We start from the raw sequence: 19,046 nt of genomic DNA, 5'->3' as shown, positions 1-19,046 counted from the left end.
AACAATTTGGAATATAAACCTCAATGACCTCAGGGATCAATTTGGAAAATGAGCCTGCCTTCAGTCAGAAACCAATCTATTAAGAGAGCAGTGGCTCAGCTTTCGGCAACCTCAATATCTCTTCATGTTCCATGTTGGTAAACTCTGTTATTCACACTTCCATCCTGGAAACTGCAATCTTGATAACTGATGAAAAACTTGGTTTTTAAAAATCTATTTATGGCCGGGGGCAGTGGCTCACGCCTGTAATCCCAGCCCTTTGGGAGGCTGAGGCTGGCAGATCATGAGATCAGGAGATCGAGACCATCCTGGCTAACATGGTGAAACCCCATCTCTACTAAAAAATACCAAAAATTAGCCGGGCACAGTGGCAGGCACCTGTAGTCCTAGCTACTCAGGAGGCTGAGGCAGGAGAATGGCCTGAACCCAGGAGGTGGAGCTTGCAGTGAGCCAAGATTGTGCCATGGCACTCCAGCCTGGGCCACAGAGCGAGACTCCATCACAAAAAAAAAAAAAAAAAAAAAAAATCGATTTATTTATATATTCATTCATTCATTCATTTTAGCCCTAGGGAAAAAAAAATGCTTGGCTGGGCATGGAGGCTGATGCCTGTAATCCCAGCACTTTGGGAGGCTGAGGCGGGTGGATCACTTGAGGTTAGGAGTTTGAGACCAGCCTGCCCAAAATAGTGAAACCCTGTCTCTACTAAAAATACAAAAATTAGCCAGATGTGGTGGTGCACACCTGTGGTCCCAGATACTCAGGAGGCTGAGGCAGGAGAATTGCTTGAACCTGGGAGGCGGAGGTTGCAGTGAGCCAAGATCATGCCACTGCACTCCAGCCTGGGTGACAGAGTGAGACTCTGTCTCAAATAAAAAAAAAAATGCTTGGAACTACAATGATTGTTTCTTGAAGTTCAGCCCTTCCAAGTTACATGCCTGTAACAGAGGGTCAGGTTTAGATACTCTGCTCCTCAGCAAAGGAGACTTTCGCTTACATAGTACCCCTAAAGTAAGGGAGATATTTGAGACTCACACAGGTCCTCTGAATTGTGATTATATGTGTGTAAATTGTAACATGTTCACTAAAGTAAAATGGGCTTATCTCGTTTACTACAGTTCTAGCTTGTTCATTACATACCCATAAATATGTATTGACTGAATATTATACATTCACCATAAGTTGTAGGAAGATGACTCAACTAAACTATAAAGGACATTGAAAATGTAATCACATTTGAGACATGGTGATCAAATTTTTCAAGTTCTGATTACTTCACTAAGTTATCAGAGAAATTCTTAAACATTATAAACTCAAATACTTCACACTTACATAATTTTTGGAGTTGAAGAGTCATGAGCCTCAAGTTTCCATAGAAGAATAGTAGAAGAAAGTAGGGGTTTATTTGCAATAGCTAACTGCCCTATTATGAAAGGCACGTATTTCAACCTCTTTAAAGATTTACTGAACTGAGGCGCCCCCTACCTGGCGTTACTTGAAATGATCTGACGCCATCTCGTGGTAACTTGAATATTCATGTTTTAATTCATGAAAATTTACCAAAACTCCCATGAGAAAGAGTTGAAAGAGGGAAGGTTTCTCAGAGGTCAACACCAGAAACACTTACCTGGGAAGGAGACAGGAGGCAAGTGGCCAGGTTTTTCTGGACACCTTTTCAAACACAATCCAGTATGATTGCAGAATTGATCAAGCTAAATCAGGATCACACCCATCAAAGACTTACCAAGCAGCTACTGTGTTCATGCAAGGTGCTATCCTAGAGAAGCCGCCATGCACATGATTTCATTCAGCCCTTCTCAAAGCATGAAAATCTATCAAGTATTAATGCTATAAATATAATAGTATAAAGCCTGCAGACAAGCAGGGTCACACTGGGATTCTTCAATCACCATTTCATACTAGAGACTCTCATGAAAGCAATGTGATCTGAAGACCCAGATATCTGCCAAAAGTCCTTGTCTTTCTTGATCCTGACTCAGGTGATCACAAACTGCAGTGTGCATGAGAATGATGCCACAGGCTGCATACATATGCCATGTATGCTATACTACTTTATGGATGATTTAAGGGATTTTTAAAGGTATATTTGACTTCATTTTGCATATCCTTATAATTTTTACTTTATTCACAGAATATGTAAACTAACTCATTTTCCTTTCCCCAAGACATGAAGCTACTGCAAATACCACTGTATATATCATATGTATGTTACAGTCTAACAAGGGTAAAATGTAGTCTCTCCTAAAGCTGTTGTATCTGCTTGCTTTATTTTTTACATATTAAAAGATAAGCCAAGAACTCCATAATATTGGGTGGGGGGAATAAGCATTAAAGCAAACACACACATATAAAAAGTAAGAGTCCAAGAAACTGAGTCCATCTAATTACAGAAATCATATTCAATATGTTTGTGGGAGAAGCTTCATGAAGATATAACATTTAGCATTCATATGTGCTGAGAGAAAAAAAAAACCCATAAGCTTTCAGAAAGCCTACTCTTAAAAGAGTTATTAAAATATCAACTTTCCAAAAAGCTCAGAAGCCAATGCCTGTTTTTTATAACATTTTCTCCCCCTCTCAGAAACAGTCAATGACATCCAAAGGAGTCACTGTCTACCAATTTTCAAATGAGGTTACCCGAGAGAGTACAAGGAAGCAGGTGAGTGACAGATGTGTCTGAAGAGTCCTGCAAAGAAGGCAAAGAAGACCTACCATCAGTCTGGTATATTAACATCCCCGTGTTATAAGCATTAAGGGAATCTGTTATCTAGGCTGCTGCCAAACATGTACATGCAAAGAGATGGGGCTGCTGAAAAGAGATTTGGTGTTTAGCAGCAGAAAAACATCACCACGAGCTATGCCAAATTCCTTTTATGAGCTCCACACATCATAGTCTATCACAGAAGAAAAGCAAAGTTGATTTTATACCAAGACGAGATCAAGGACAAAACATAATTAAGTTGAAAAGTATTTTGAATGGCTGTTCATTGGTCTTTCAATAGGATGATGAAATAGAAAGAACAAAGGGCAATGAGCCAAGACATGCAGACTACAACGCTGCCATCTGTGAGGCCAGGGTGGTGAACCACCAGGTGACCATCGAGGTCCTTCTGGCCAGGAAAAGCTATGATTCCAAACAAAGGCCAACCAACAGCACATCAGCCTCTTTCTTTCAAAAATGGCCCAATAATCAGCAATGGCATAGTGAAGGTTTTGAAAAGACAGTTTATCATTGTAACACAGAGGAAAATCCTCTTATCACAACATCAAATGTATGCATAAACCCAGTGCAGCTAAAGATATGCTACAAATAACTGCCCAGCACTCTTCAAAATCACCATGGTCTGGAAATGCAAGGAAAGACTGAGGAACTGCCCTACACTGCAGGAGACTGGCAGCTAAATGCACTGTAGGGGCCTGAACTGAATCCTAGACTGGAAAAACAGTATCAGTGGACAATTGGCAAAATCTAAATAGGGTCTATAGGTTAGTTAATAGCATTGTATCAGTGTTAATTTCCTGGTTTTAAAAACTATACTGTGGTTCGGGGAAGCTGGAAAAAAGTATACGGGAATTATTTGTTTTGCCATATTGATTTTGAAATGGTTTATAAGTCAAATTGTTTCTAAAGGAAAAGTTAAGAAATAAAAAACAAAATTAAAGACAGGATTTTGGAAAATGGTGAATTTTAGAGCCCAAGAGATCTGAATTGGAATCTCATCTGTGAGAAGCTTCGACAAATCATTTTAATCTGCCCTAGTCTCTTCATCTGTAAAGTGAGAATAAATAATTACCTCAAAGAGTTGTTACAAGAATTAAAGGAAACAATTTAATTACAGTATAATACCTAGCACTGTGCAAGTAGAAAATCAATGTAGCTGGTTTTGCTACTAACAAATGAATCAACACTTTTGAAAACTTAAAAAGCTTCAAGACTTCGGTTTTTACCTTGCGATTTACTGTGGTATGGCATTAAATATATTGCTGGCATCTATCTGCAATCCAAAAATACTTAAACAATGATTTTAAAATGATTAGAAGATAATATATCTGATTTTCCTAGACTAATTAAAAAAAACTCACAAGCTCATACTTTACCAGTTCAGAATTTGTGTGAGATACAAGGCCTTCCTGACACTTCACTCTGCACTAGCATTAGGGAAAGGGCTGCACCAGAGAAGCGAGAGTGCAAGAGAGAGTATTTACTTGGTTTTTTAAAGGCAACTATTTCTAAATAGTTTAAATGCTTTCATGGATTTATAGTTAAAATATAAATCTAGCCCCATACTATAATGTAACGTCTGCCATATGCCCCCAAGAAAGCCTTATCATGAAAACTACTACATCCTCCTCTGTCCCTTCTGACAGTGAACTCCTTGAAGACAGGTCCATGTACTTAGATCGTGAAAATTTTTTTTTTTTTTTTTTTTTTTTTTTTTTGAGACTGGGTCTCATTTTGTCACCCAGGCTGGAGTGTAGTGGTGATGCAATTACAGCTCACTGCAACCTCTGCCACCCGGTTCAAGCGATCCTCCTACCTCAGCCTCTCGAGTACCTAGGACTACATGTGTGTGCCACCATGTCCGGCTAATTTGGGTGGGGGCGGGGGTTGTTTGTTTCTGTGTCTGTGTGGTTTGGAGTGTTGTTGTTGTTGTCGTTAGAGATGGGGTTTTTGCCCTGTTGCCCAGGCTGGTCTTGAACTCCTGGGCTCAATTCATCAACCCACCTCGGCCTTGCAAAGTGCTGGGATTATAGGCATTAGCCACCATGCCTGGCCAATATCTTCTATCTTTTATACACTGATTAAGCAGCAATCTCCACTAGATAAGTTTCTAAGTATACTTTACAGTTATTCAAATGGCATTTAGAAAATATTCCTCATTCAAATGTGTATCTTTATTCACGCTCACTCTCCCCTTTATTACTCTAAGTTAGTAAAGATTTCTGAGGCCACTTCTCTCAGCTTTTTATTTTCAGGCTCATGAAATCAATGCAACAAATTATTGTTGTTGTTGTTGTTGTTATCATTATTCAACAAGTACTTTAAAAGAGCCTACTGTGTGCTGAAATTAAGCTAGGTATGTTATGCGTAACTGTATGCATTATCCAATTTAATTTCTCCAACAACTCCAGAAGATAGTGATTATTATTCTCATTTTGCAGATGAGGAAATCGAGGCATAGAAAAATGAAATGATCCATCCAAGCTCACAGGGCTAACAGCGCTCCCTCCCTGTCTTCCCCACCCCATCCGATATCAGAGCCCACATTCTGCACATCTGCACCGTTCTCCTGTACATCATGCCTAATCTTCTAGTGGAACTGAAGACAGGAAGATAAAAGTGAAGAAAGATTAGTACAGCATGTGACAAAAGATAAATAATCATTATGTTAAACTAGGCCTATGGTTTATCAGATCGTTTATTTTAGAAATGCAGGTTCACCCCCAAATATTTCTGGAGCTTTGCAAGGAGATATGTTCCACACATGTAAGTGTCAGATTTGCAAGGGAGAAAAGATAGGATCAGAAATGGAAACATTATTAATTACCCAATCAACTTTCTACTCTAAATGGAAATAGCCATTCATAAATCCCCTTTATGAGATTAAGAGTAAACATTCAAACCATTTTGTTCAGCATACCAGGCTCCCAGCCAAAATAAATAACACCCAGGGTCATTCTGTTGAAGCAAAGAAATTATTAATATTTTAATCTATCCATTTTATTACAGTACCAAAAGTAAGGACATGTTTCTGAATCCCATACTGACTTCAATCTAAAATTGCACAGAGCTAATCCCCAAAAGAGTTATTTCATTCATTCATTCAACAAGGATTTGCTGTGTACCTACTATGTTCCAGGATCTCTTTGGGTACTTGGGATACATCAGAAACAAATGACAAAAATCACCACCTATGAAGGTGATACTCTATTCACTATGATTCTTTTGACCACAGCATAAAAAGAAAATCAACCTTGCAAAGGTAAGAAAAATCTTTACTTCTCTGGCCTCATTTAGATACAAACAAGAAAACATAGTCAATATAATGGCTCTCTGGATCCTTTTTAATGACTTTAAATTTCAGGCAGATGAAATTTAAGACGTTCTCTGAATCCAGGTCACGAAAGGCAAGCCCATTAGAAAGGTCTAAGTGAGATTCCAAAGAAGACCTATTTTCTACATTGCTACATTCGTCTATGCAACTTTGTGTTCTCTTTGTAGATGATTTTAAGTAAAAGGAAGGAAACAGTGGTAAGTGATGAGAGCTAGAAAGCTAAGAGTCACACAAAGAAAGAAACCAAAATACACCGTCAAGTGCATTGACACTATAGTTCTTGGAATACATACAGTTCAGCATCCAATGAATAAACCATTTTGGGTTTCATAACATTCCTCCATGAAGTTTATTGAGAAATACTCTATTTCACGAACAAAGGGTATCATATTGTTTGTTTTCACAGTGTCATTTAGCTTTGAAAGCATGCAGCTAATATTTTGCCTGTGGTATTCAACAGGCAGATGTAAGAAGAGCAAACATTCTTCAGGTTTTAAAAACAGTAGTATATTATAACTTGGAAGGCAACTGCTAACAAACCAAAAGCCATAGATCAGTAGATTTGATTTAAAATAGAACTTCTTCAGTGCTAAAGCAGCTTCAAACATACCATTGTGCAAAATCAGATTAAATACTTCCCAGGGATCCTCAGATGATTGTCCCTTCTGCCAAGTGCTTTCCTTTGAAACAAAAATCATAAAGACTGAAAGAAAAATAAAAGTGTATTTTGCCAAAAAGATAATTATTACTACCCTAGGTTTATAAAAAAAAGCTTATGCTTTTCAAACTGTCAACACATGTGATATCCTCACAACAACCCTGGAAGGTAGGTGGGGTAGGTGGCATTACCATTTTCACAGAGGAGAAACTAGGGCTTACACAGTTGTGATGTTACTCACTGCACAAGGGCTCCTCGTCAAGTGCACCCATGGGCACAGGACTGCACCCACCTAGAGGAAGGAGTACCATTTTCTAATTTGCATAAATAGTCTCATTTGCTTTCCACCAGCCCTATGAACTGTGAGCTTATGAAGTGGACCCCTAAAAGATGCCTTTTCTAATTTGGACAAGGACACAGTATAGGATGGTGAAAACGGTTTTCCATGGCCACCCAACCTAACAGTGAAAGCATAATGATTAGGATCCAGGTCTACTGAATTCCAGTTCATGGCTTTGAATAACATAAGGGGAAAATTCACCCAGCAAATGGATTTACTGACATCTTATAAATAGCCACATAGCTCCTTCCAAGAAATCTCTGAAGGATTCCTTTATGAATGAATAGAAAGAAAGGAAGTACAGTGACATGCATGACGTTAACACTGTTCCATCACTAGATCTTTAGTCTCCAAATGTTTGTCCCTTGTTTTCCCAGTTCCGCCTTCCATTTCCCAGTTCTGATATTCCCAGTTCTGCCTTTCTCAGTTCTGCCTTTCCCAGTTCTTCCCTTCCATAGTTCTTGTTCACTATGTACCAGGTACTCTGCTAAATATTTTATAAGAATTACAACAGGTTCTAACTGAATATAGCTATATAAGTGACCTCAGCTATACCACACAGCACACAAAAACCAACCACATGAGCTTAGTCAACTCACAGAATTGTGAAAATTAAAAGCCTGTCGTTGGTTTAAGTCATTAAATTTTGGAGTGGTTTGTTACATACCAATAGATAACTTAAACATTCTGTGTTCTCACCCTAACATACATCCAAGTTATACCTTTATATCAGGGACAACAGATCCACACAGCTAAGCAAACTCTGAGAGAAGACTGTGAACAAAAGAAAACAGATTGAGCACAGCAAAGTTTTTTGGGCTTGTTTGTTTTTGTTTTTGAGACAAAGTCTTGCTCTGTTACCCAGGCTGGAGTGCAATGGCGTGATCTTGGCTCACTGCGACCTCCACCTCCTGGGTTCAAGTGATTCTCATCTTAGCCTACTGAGTAGCTGGGATTACAGGCATAGGCCACCACACCTGGCTAATTTTTTGTATTTTTGGTAGAGATGGGGTTTCGCCATGTTAGCCAGGCTGGTCTTGACTCCTGACCTCAAGTGATCCACCAGCCTCGGCCTCCCAAAGTGCTGGGATTATAGGCGTGAGCTGCTGCGCCCGGCCAGCAAAGTTGATTCTGAAACACTGTATTCCCTCAATGATTGTTGGAAGCGCCTATTATATGCAATGCAGCAGAGCCTGGTGACTCAGGGTGTGAGTTTTGGATCCGTGTCTTAAAATACTGGCTGTCCTACCTGCTAGCTGTAGGAACTTGAGGAAGACACTTGGACTTCTCTGGTCCTCAGTTTCTCTATATTGTAAAATGGAAATTAATCATAACTACTTCCTGAGGGTGTTGGCAGCAGTAAACATGATAAAGTATGGAAAGCACACATGAGCGCACATACACACACACACCATGCCACACCACACACCACACACCCAGTCTTCCTAGGAAACTTCTATTCATGCTTCAGCCATCATTTCACAAGTGCCACTTCTTCAGGGAAGCCTTTCCTAAAGATCACCCTGTCTGACTTCAGCAGGCCTCCCTGCTGTATTCGAGCACCATGTATTTTCCTTTTATAAGTACACAGCATCAATTTGAATTTTGTGTTCGTTTGCTCATCATTTATTTATGTTAATCTCACCCACTACACACCATCAGTTCCATGAGAACAGGGTCTGTGGTGACCTCCCACATTTTTCTAGCACCTAGCACAAAGCTTAGCACACAGAAGATAAGTATCTATTCAACAAAAGAAAAGCATTTTCCAAAAGCTGACAATGCACCGAGACCTCCGTAAATGAGAACTTGGCATTGTGTTGTGTGCTTCTGCAGGAGTGAGTCTCACCTTTAAAAACCTGAGAGTCTAATGGGAAATACAACACGTACAGAAGTCACCATCTGACACTGCAGAAGGTCAGCAAGGCCTAGACAGAGTGCCCTGAGAGTTCTGAGAAGGTGGAGATCGACTAACTCTTGATGATGACAATCCAAAAAGACTTTACAAAGATGCAGTGGCATAAGAATACCAGACTCCAAAGTGCCAGTCCTAACAAAAACATTGGGTGTTGGCTGTTACTTTTTGGGTCCAGAAGCCTGGCCTAAGGCAAAGTCTACAAAAGATCTGTAAATCACTCATTCCTTTATTCATTGATCAGGTTTTTATTAAATACCTAGTAGGTGCTAGGCACTAGTCTAGACACTGAAAATCAATGAACATATCAGCAAGCTGACATTCCTTCTAAAGAGGCCCCCTATAGCAAAAAAATGTTAACCAGTGTCCTCCTCATTCCTCTGTGACCAGGGCTACGGTGTCACCTCCTCTAATGGAGGCTATGCCTTATCGTTTAACAAATGACCTTCGTCTTCCCAGCATCTCCCTTAGTTTGGCTTCCGGGTTGCATATGGAGTTCAATGTCCCGTGGCTGCTAACCAAGGCAAACTGCAATTGTTGCAAATCTTGCTTAAGAAAGTGAAAACTGAAGGGGACCTTAAAAGATCTTCTGGTACAATCCTTCATCTTATAGATGTGGAAACTAAGGCCTAGAGAAAAGACCCTCGGCCAAGGTCACCCAGAGAACTAACCACACATAGAACCAGACCAGAGTACAGGAGTCCTACCTCCCAGGCCTGGGCGCTTTCGATTTCTCAAAGACATTTCCCATTTTCCTATTATCAGGACCCACAACCCTAGAAACAGTCTTTAGGATTCAGGGCCACTCAATATTGAGGAAGAGTTCATTACTTGTATTGAAATCAGTTGTAGTAATACAAACAACAATAACATTTTAGAGCCCTAACTAAACATCAGTAGCAGTGAGAAAGAAAAAAAAAAAAAAGCTCAGAGCAGATTGTGTGAGTTACAGTGAAATACGCAAAACCGATCAAGCCCAGAGAGACAAGAGTACAGGACTTCGGTGGTGCCCTCCTCACCCAAGCTATTCCTGCCAGCAACCTATTCCTGCGAGCCCAATTTTGTTCCCGACCAGTTAGATGCCTTACCCATTACCTTCAAGTTCCCGGAATTTGTGATACAAAGAACAATGTACAGCCAATCAATAGTTTATATTATTTTAATATAAATTCTTGGTAAACAACTTAGGAACCGCTTCTTATTCTCCTTTAAAAACCCACTTTCGACTTCTGCTCATCAGAATGTGTACTCAGGGCACCTTCACTCCCAGGATGCAGTCCTCAAACTTGGCTCAAATAAACTCTCTTTTTATATTGATTTTGCCTCAGTTTCTTCATTTAGGTCACAGCTGTGATAAGCACTTTACGTAAGTTACCTCATCTGGATCCTCACAACAATTCTGAGTCGGTACTATTATCTTCCCCATTTTACACATTAGCAAACTAAGGCACAGAGAGACTAAGCAAGCTGCGCGAAGTCCCACAGCTGTTTAATAAGGGGAAGTGGAGAGGCGGCAGAACGATAATGCTGAGTAAACCAGGATGACTGCCCAATGGCCTCCCCTCGCTTTTAAGGGGTCAGTGATGAACGGGAAAGCTCCACACGTCGGTCATCTGCAACTCCACGGAGTTCGCGAGCTGGCATTCCCCGAGGCTCTTCCTGAAAGGAAAGCCTCTTCTTTCAGCTGGGGCAGGTGTGAACGTGATGCCAAGCACGGCGCCTTTTCCCGCTCCCTGTAAGGGGAGTTTTCGAGGAAATCCCTCTCGACCCACACATCCCTGAAGCAAAGCCCGCGGCTGGAGAGAGAGACGGACGATGCCAGCTTCCGCGTGGATGGAGGAGAGGAGAGGGGGCAAGCAGCGGAGGCAGCGCGGGATCCGGAGGGTGGAAGCGGGGCGGTACCTTTCGGAGAAAGCTGGCGACCACCTGCTCGAAGGGGTACTTGTACACCTGGTGCACGTCCACCGAGACCCCCATCCCCGCGCTCCCCGGGCCCCGCGCACCGGCCACGCCTCCGCGAGCGCAGAGCAGCCCAAGGCTCCGCCGAGGCCCGCAGGCGCCCACACTCGGACAGCCACATGGGCGTGGCCTTTTTCCTCCGCTTTTCAAACTTTCGAAACTTTATTGGCCACTCGGAGAAACGCGCAGTGGGCCACGCCCACGCCCCTGCCCCTAAGCCCAGAGTCACGGAGGCGGGTGTTGTAGAGCGCGGGAGGTGCTGGAGCGCGCCCAGAGCACCTAGGGCCCCGCGGTCTCCACGCTGGCGGCGCCTGAGCGGCCCTGGTACCCTCCCGCGGCCGCGCCTGCCGAAAGAAGCTTCTCTGCCTGGAAGCCATCACGCCCCGCCCCAGGAAACCTGGACCTTGGGCTTGTGCGTTTATGGTATCACCGCCTGGAGTCACAGAATAAGCCGTGGTTGGCAGCACGGGAAAATATTAATAAGGAAGGTCTGGTGTGACAAAGGCCAGCATTACTCACGCCACCAGGTAGCTGCCTCTGAGGCTTGGGGTTGGGCCTTGTGTAAGGTCAAGATTGCCTCGGGAATAAGAACCTCGTTTTAGTGCATCCAACCCTGCAGTTAAGTTCCTTTGCTCGCTGAGGTTAAACACCACGGAGCAGGGAACTAGAGGATACAAAAGAGTTGCGAGTATTATTCTTTACTGCAACGCCCAGATGTTAGGAGAACCAGCACGTTCATCCGTGTATTCAGCACGGTTCTGAGACCTCCTATGCCCCAGCGCTGCGGTGGGCACTGCGGATTCTGCCGGGAGGAAACACCAGCCGTGCTGATGAGCCGGCTGATTTCACACCCAATCAACAAGCTGGGAAAATAAACACAATAATCGGTTAAAGTGACACGGGCGCGGGCATGATTTTAGCGAGGGTGATTATGGAGGGTCTCCGAGGTGATGACTTTTACGATTTTGCCATCTTGCTCGCCCCTGCTGTACACAGTCACACTGGTCTGGCAAAACCCTAGCCTTGTGTAAATCTAGCTCTCCTCTGACTGTCCCTACCCAAGCCACCGGAAGGGGCTGGAGGGAAATACACACCCACTGTGACAGGCATCTTTAAAATTCATAACCACTAATCCTATGGCGCCTTTTAATGGTACCAAATACACTATGAAAGTACCGAATTTCTGGCCGGGCACGGTGACTCACGCCTGTAATCCCAGCGCTTTGGGAGGCCAAGGTGGGCGGATCACCTGGTCCGGAGTTCGAGACCAGCCTGGCCAACATGGTGAAACCCCGTCTCTCCCCGTCTCTCCTAAAAATACAAAAATTAGCTGGGCGTGGTGGCGGGCGCCTGTAGTCCCAGCTACACAGGAGACTGAGGCAGGAGAATCGCTTGAACCAGGGAGACGGAGGTTGCAGTGAGCAGAGATCGCCCATTACACTCCAGCCTGGGCAACAAGAGCAAGACTCCATCTCAAAAAAAAGAAAAAGAAAAAAGAAAGTACTGAATTTCTCTAATCCACTTACTCTCCCACATTCCTCTCACCTCACACCTCTCACATCTTTGTTCCCAGTCTTATACTCCAGTCATTACCTTACTTCCATTTTCACTTAGTAGGTCACATCGCTCTGCCACCTCTCTACCAACCAGACCAAATGCCCTGCCTTCCCTCTTGTTCCTGTGGCTGAACTGTCAGCACTTTGTTTTAGCACCAGTGTCTCCATTTGTCCACTGAATCCTGAGGTGAACTGAAAAATGTTTAACAAACAGCTCTCCTTTAAAGCATAAATCACGCAAGGCCCTGATTTCCAAAGGTTGCTGATTCCTGTGGTGTAAATACTCCTACCATGTTTAAAGATGCCAACTCGATGTCACTAAACACAAGTTGGGGATTTAGCAACATGGAGTTTAGTGAGGGGTGGGAGTTGGGGAGGGAAGCACAGAAGCACACCATCACATGGTATTTTCACCACCTACATACAACAGCCATAAAGAACCAAGAACATAGATAATGGAAAAATGCAGTAGGAAGGGATGAGTTTTCAATGTTTATTACTCTTTGGCCAGGCTGCTATGGTTCCTGCCTGTAACCTCAGCACTTTGGGAGGTCAAGGCAGAAGGATCACTTGAGGCCAAGAGTTTGAGATCAGTGTGGGCAACATAGTGAAACCCCATCTCTACAAAAAATAAAATAAAAAATAAAAATTAGCCAAGTGTGGTGGCACACACCTGTTGCTAAGGCCAGAGGATCTATTAAATCCAGGAGTTCAAGGCTGTAGTGAACTATGATGGTGCCATGCACTCCAGCCTGGGCCACAGAGTGAGACCCATCTCAAATAAATAAATATTTATTAATTTTTATATGTAATTTATGTGATTGTAAATTTATACGCTTTAATAATAGCTGTGTTGAATGGCCAGCTCTAGTACATCACTAAAAGTTCCCATCCTCTTTCTTTTTTTTTTTTTTTTTTTTTTTTTTTTTTTTTTTTTGAGACAGAGTCTCGCTCTGCCGCCCAGGCTGGAGTGCAGTGGCCGGATCTCAGCTCACTGCAAGCTCCGCCTCCCGGGTTCACGCCATTCTCCTGCCTCAGCCTCCCGAGTAGCTGGGACTACAGGCGCCCGCCACCTCGCCCGGCTAGTTTTTTGTATTTTTTAGTAGAGACGGGGTTTCACCGTGTTAGCCAGGATGGTCTCGATCTCCTGACCTCGTGATCCGCCCGTCTCGGCCTCCCAAAGTGCTGGGATTACAGGCTTGAGCCACCGCGCCCGGCAGCCCATCCTCTTTCTTGTTCAAGGCCATCGCTCTAGCAATATCTCCCTTTCTGCATCATCAGCTTTGTCTCTAGTGGGCCATTCCAGCCAGCACAACAAGTACACTGTAATTTCTTCCATTAAAAAGAAAAAGAAAAAAAAAAACACTCCTAACCCTCTTAACCCCCTATCTTCACTATCTTCCTCCAGCTGTATTCCAAGTCTCTGCTCCACTGATGCTTCTCAAAAGAGCTCCCTGTAATGTCTTCAGTCCATTCCAATCAGTATTTGCCCCCACCACTTCACTGAAGCTACTGTTGTCAAGGTCATCAATGACCAAATTGCTAAATCCAATAATTAATTCTTAATCCCCACCTTACTAAGCCTGTAGGCAGCGTTTCCTTGAAATACAGAGGGAGGAGTGGAGAGGAGAATGAGATGCAAATGCTCTTACATGTGTTGGATGCATGTTGAAAAGTCACTCCACTATATCACCAATCCCTCCTTACGGGAAAACAAAAGACAGTCTTACAGGGAGACTACACAGGCCCACAAAAGAGAGTTCAATTATCTGCAGAGTTTATGGTATTTTGTATCTGCCTTTTTCACCAGAGTAGCTGGAGACCAGATGTGACATACAAACCGCTAGCGTGGGTCCTGGGCCCTGTATCCTCAATCCACTCTGACCATCAGTTTCTCCCAGAGTGTATCTTTAAGCAGGATTTCATCTCCTGATTAAGTAACCTTGAAAGGCCAATGGTGTGTCCTGAAAGATTAAAGGCCCCACCACCTGCTACCTCTACTTGGGGCTGATTGGCTGAGTGACTTGTGTAAGAACAAATGCGACCTGCCCATTCCAAGGACATTGGGGCTTTCTGAAACGTGTGCCAGACTTGACAACATGAGCCTATAATCTTGTAGCTCTGAATCACAGCCGGTTTGCACAATAGTAATCTTACTTGCTGGGTCCTCTGAGGGAGAGAGAAGAAACTGTGAAACAAATTTCCATTGCTTTTAAATTGCTTGGCTTAACTGGGCAGGGACTTGAGGATGGAAATTTGCTGACAGACCTTAGAAGTTCATGACTTTATTTGGTCTTTAAGATGCCAAATATCTTACTAAAGAGCTTTTATAAGATATCAAATACCTTTTGTATCTTCAAAGGGAGGCACAATAGTTTAAACATGGTAGACATCCAATATATTCAGGTTGAATGAATGAATGAATGATTGTAAATGCTGCAAGATTTAAGTGAGACAGAACTCCAGCCCTGACCCTGTCTCTCTGCTTTTCTCACCTTCTTCATGTTGGTTCAGTTCCCACTTCTGACCATCCTGACCATCTCTCTATCAATGATATTTTGTATCCAGTCTTATAATTATCTGTATATGTAAACACTTCACTGTTACTGTGACGTTCTCAAGACTGGAGGAACTGTATATATTATTCACTCCTCTCTATCCAGTGCTTAGTAAAATGCCTGACACCTAGTATATGTTGAAAAAACTCACGAATGTACTTAATATAAAATATGACCTTGAACAAAATCCTTCCTGCCCCTGCAGCTCAGTTTTTCCACCAACGAAAACTGAAATGCAGGGGCAGAAACTGAGTGGGCCAAGACTGTCTCTAAAATCCAGCAACCTTACATTTGAGATGTGGGCTAGAGACACAAGCCAAGGCAGGGAATAGGGATATAGTTATTGAAACCAGGGTACAGAATGATAACTTGCAAGGAAAACAAAGCAAAATCTCAGAATAGATTCAAATATGTAAAATATCATGTATGATAAGTAAGTATGGGTACTAAGGAGAAAAAATAAACTGGAGAAGAAGGATGAGAAGTGATGGCAGGGCAGGGGAGAGAGGAGCAGTGTTTAAATTTTTTAAAAGAGCTAAGGAAGACCTCTCTGAGAAAATTACATTAAAGCAGAAAAGTTGAAAGAAGAGGAGAAGCAAGTCATGCTCGTATTTGGAGGAGGATCATTCTGGGTAGAAGGAACGGCAGGTTCTAAGATCCTGAAACAGGCATTCTCCTGATACATCTCAGAACTGCAAGGAGGCCAGTATGGCTGTTGCAGAGTTCCTGAGATATAAGGTCAGAAAACATGGATCTAGGTCACACAGGGTCCTCCAGGCCATGGTAAAGATGTTGGCTTTATCTATATGAGATGGGAAGCCATTAAGAGTTTTGAGCAGAGGAGAGACATGATCTCAACTCTATATTTTAACAGAATCACTCTGGCTACTTACAGTTTGGAGAAGTGAATATGGGGAGGCAAAGTGAAGAAAAAGACCAATTAAGAGGTATGATATTTTACATATATACATATGTAAAATTTCCTCCCCTACTCCCACTCCTCACTAAACTCCACTCTTCCCTCTATATATAAATATAGATTCATGGTTCCCGGCTCATAACTCCCATAGCCCTTGCTACAGTCTTTTGCTATAATGTTGGGGGCACTTTAGGCCTCAGAAGCAGGCTTTTCTCTCTCTGACCTTCTTCTGACTTCCCTTCACCTGCCCAAGGCAGGACTCTAATCTTTCCTGGCTTTTCTGATTGATTTCTCATTCCAGAGAGCATCCTGCCCCATACCCTGCACGAAGAAATGCTGCACGGGAAGGCCACGAAGAATCTAGACAGATGGGCCTTACTAGGTTTCCTGACTCAGTCTGTTAGTATTAGATCATACCCTTTTTTAGCTAATCATATTTCTACCTGGTTGTCTTCAATCATGTCTATCCAATGGAGTCTTGCTAAGAGACCCAAAAGAACAGGGTTCAAAGAGCTCCCAGCTAGCCAAACATATGGAGATTTCTGGAGGATGGTGCACCCAGGGAGAGCATGGAAGCTCCACGCCTCTTCCCCTATACCTTGCCCTATGCATCTCTTCAGCTACATCCTTTGCACTATCCTTTATAATAAACTGGTAAATGGAAGTAAGTGTTTCCCTGAGTTCTGTGAGCTGCTCTAGTAAATTAATTGAATCCAAAGAGAGGGTCATGGGAAGCCCGTCTTGAAGTGGGTGAGTCAGAAGTTCTGGAGGTCAGGACTTGCAACTAGCATCTGAATGGGGGACGGTGGGGACAGCGGAGTGATCTTGTGGGACTGGGTCCTCAACTTGTGGGATCTGAACTATCTCCAGGTAGTGTCAGAATTGAATTGGAGGACACCTAGCTGGTGTCCACTGCAGACCTGAGTGCTTGCTTGCTGTATGGGGAGAAACCACACACACATTTGCATGTGTGTTGCCAACCTTAGAAGTTCATGACCTTATTTGGTCTTTAAGATACCAAATGTCTTACAGAGATATTTCATCATACATGAAGGCCAAAAAATTACAGAAGAGCAGTTGTGGTGGTACTGTAGATAACAATATTATTAATAATAATAGTATGTATTAGTTTATTTAACTCTCACCACAACTGCCATTACTGAAGGAGGGCAGAGGAACTCGGGAGTTTCATACTGCCCTAGGCAACATGGTGAAACCCGGTCTCTACAAAATATAGAATGTCTTCTGTGTTGATGATTTTTGTGGTGAGAGCACAGGAAAAAATCACAATTTGAGCTTGTTCTCCCCTCAAGAGGCAATTGCCATAATCTAGATAAGAGGAAATGATGGCTGAGACCACAATGGTATCAGCGCAGGTAGTGATCAGTTTTTAGGTTCTGGATCCGTTGTGAAAGTAGAAATGGAAACGTGTGCTGAAAGATCAGAAGTGGGAAGAGGAAGAGCCAAGGTCCAGTCTGGTCACCACCTGGAGAAAGCCTGTCTGACTGTAGAGGGAACAAAAGCCAGATGTATTCATTTTCAAAGTGCCACAAATGGATGACTTAAAAAACAGAAATTTATTGTCTCACAGCTCTGGATTCCAGAAGTCATAAATCAAGCTGTTGTTGGCAGGATGGATTCCTTCTGAGGGCTCTGAGGGAGAATCTGTCCCATGCCTCTCCCCTAGCTTCTAATAGCCCCAGGCATTTCTTAGCTTGTGGATGGTCTTCTTGTGACTTCACATTGTCTTCTCTCTATGCATGTCTGTTTTTGTGTCCAAATTTTTATAAGAACATTAGATTAAGAGCCACCCTAATGACCTCAACTGTTATACACAAAATTGTGTCCCTAAAATTTATATGTTGAAGTACTAACGCCCAGTACCTCAGGATGTGACTGTATTTAAAGACAGGAGCTTTGAAAGGGTAACTAGGTCACTAATGTAAAGTGAGGTCATATTGTTGGGCCCTAATAACCCATATGATTGGTGCCCTTATCAGAAGAAGAGCTGAGGACACAAACATGCACAGAAGGAAGACCATGTGAAGAAAGAGAGAGAAGAAGGCCACCAACAAGCCAAGGAGAAATCAATCCTGCTGATGCCTTCATCTCAGACTTTTGGGCTCCAGAACTGTGAAGAAATAAATTTCTTGTTATTTTAAGCCAAACAGTCTGTGGTACTTTGTTATGGACGCCCTAGCAAGCTAATACATCATTTTAACTTGATCATCTGATAAAACTTTCTTTCCAAACAAGACCGCATTCATAGGCACTGGGGGTTAGGACTTCAACATCTTTTTGAAGGACACAATTTAACCAGTAATATCAGACACAAGCAGAGACGAAAGATGAAGAGAGATTCTGGAGGCATCGGACCTCCAGTTCTGGTCCCTGAATCCCATGAATTGCCATGTTTTCTGCAGCTCCTTCTTAGATTCTCTGAGCTTGGTCAGGATCCTTCCAGGAAATCTCCTTTTGTGCTTAGCTTAATTTGAGTTGAGTTTTCTAGCACTTTGAACTGAGACTCCTATCTAGTATGATGTGGAAGAAAAATTTAGCTGTCGTGAGTTCATGTGCCCAAAGAAAAAGAAGAGAAAAGGAAAGAAAAAAGACTATTTATTGCCCACTCTTTTTCCATCTCCAAATCGACCCAGCTCTTGAGATCTTTGAAAGTCGAGCTGCCTTTTACATTATGTTTTCAACTCTCCGTATTTACCCTATTCACCTTGATTGTTTGGAAATCCAATAAGAATTTTATTCATCTTGTTTGTTTGGTAAAATTGCATTCTTTAAGGCCAATTCGCCTCACCATATGAGTACAAAAGGGGAAATTTTCTTTGTAATAGCAGGTAGCAATTAGTGGCATGCATTTTATTTTATCTTAATGGCATGCATTTTATTTCTTTGTTAAAAAAAATTTCACTGACTTGAAGCTCATAATGGCATGCATTTTAAAAGCATCTATTTAAGATGCTTCTTATCTGGGAAGACCAATTTTTAAAAAATGATCTCACAACAGACTGAAGGTCAAAAATTACAGAAGGCCAGTTGTGGTGGTACTGCA

At 42.5% G+C, this 19,046-nt stretch overlaps 1 protein-coding gene across 1 annotated transcript in view; it reads right to left on the bottom strand.

Annotated features, from left to right (window-relative positions):
- PRELID2 (PRELI domain containing 2) overlaps positions 1-19,046 on the bottom strand; it is a 1,077,378-nt gene that overhangs the window by 67,685 nt on the left and 990,647 nt on the right. The window contains exon 2 of the mRNA XM_050794040.1: positions 10,893-11,087. Within this exon, the coding sequence (XP_050649997.1) occupies positions 10,893-10,967 (75 nt within the window). The 5' untranslated portion in view covers positions 10,968-11,087. The remainder of the gene's footprint in view (positions 1-10,892; positions 11,088-19,046) is intronic.

This window comes from Macaca thibetana, chromosome 6 (assembly GCF_024542745.1).
Source record: "Macaca thibetana thibetana isolate TM-01 chromosome 6, ASM2454274v1, whole genome shotgun sequence".
Classification (NCBI taxonomy): domain Eukaryota; kingdom Metazoa; phylum Chordata; class Mammalia; order Primates; family Cercopithecidae; genus Macaca; species Macaca thibetana.
This window is presented reverse-complemented; position numbering and strand designations above follow the sequence as displayed.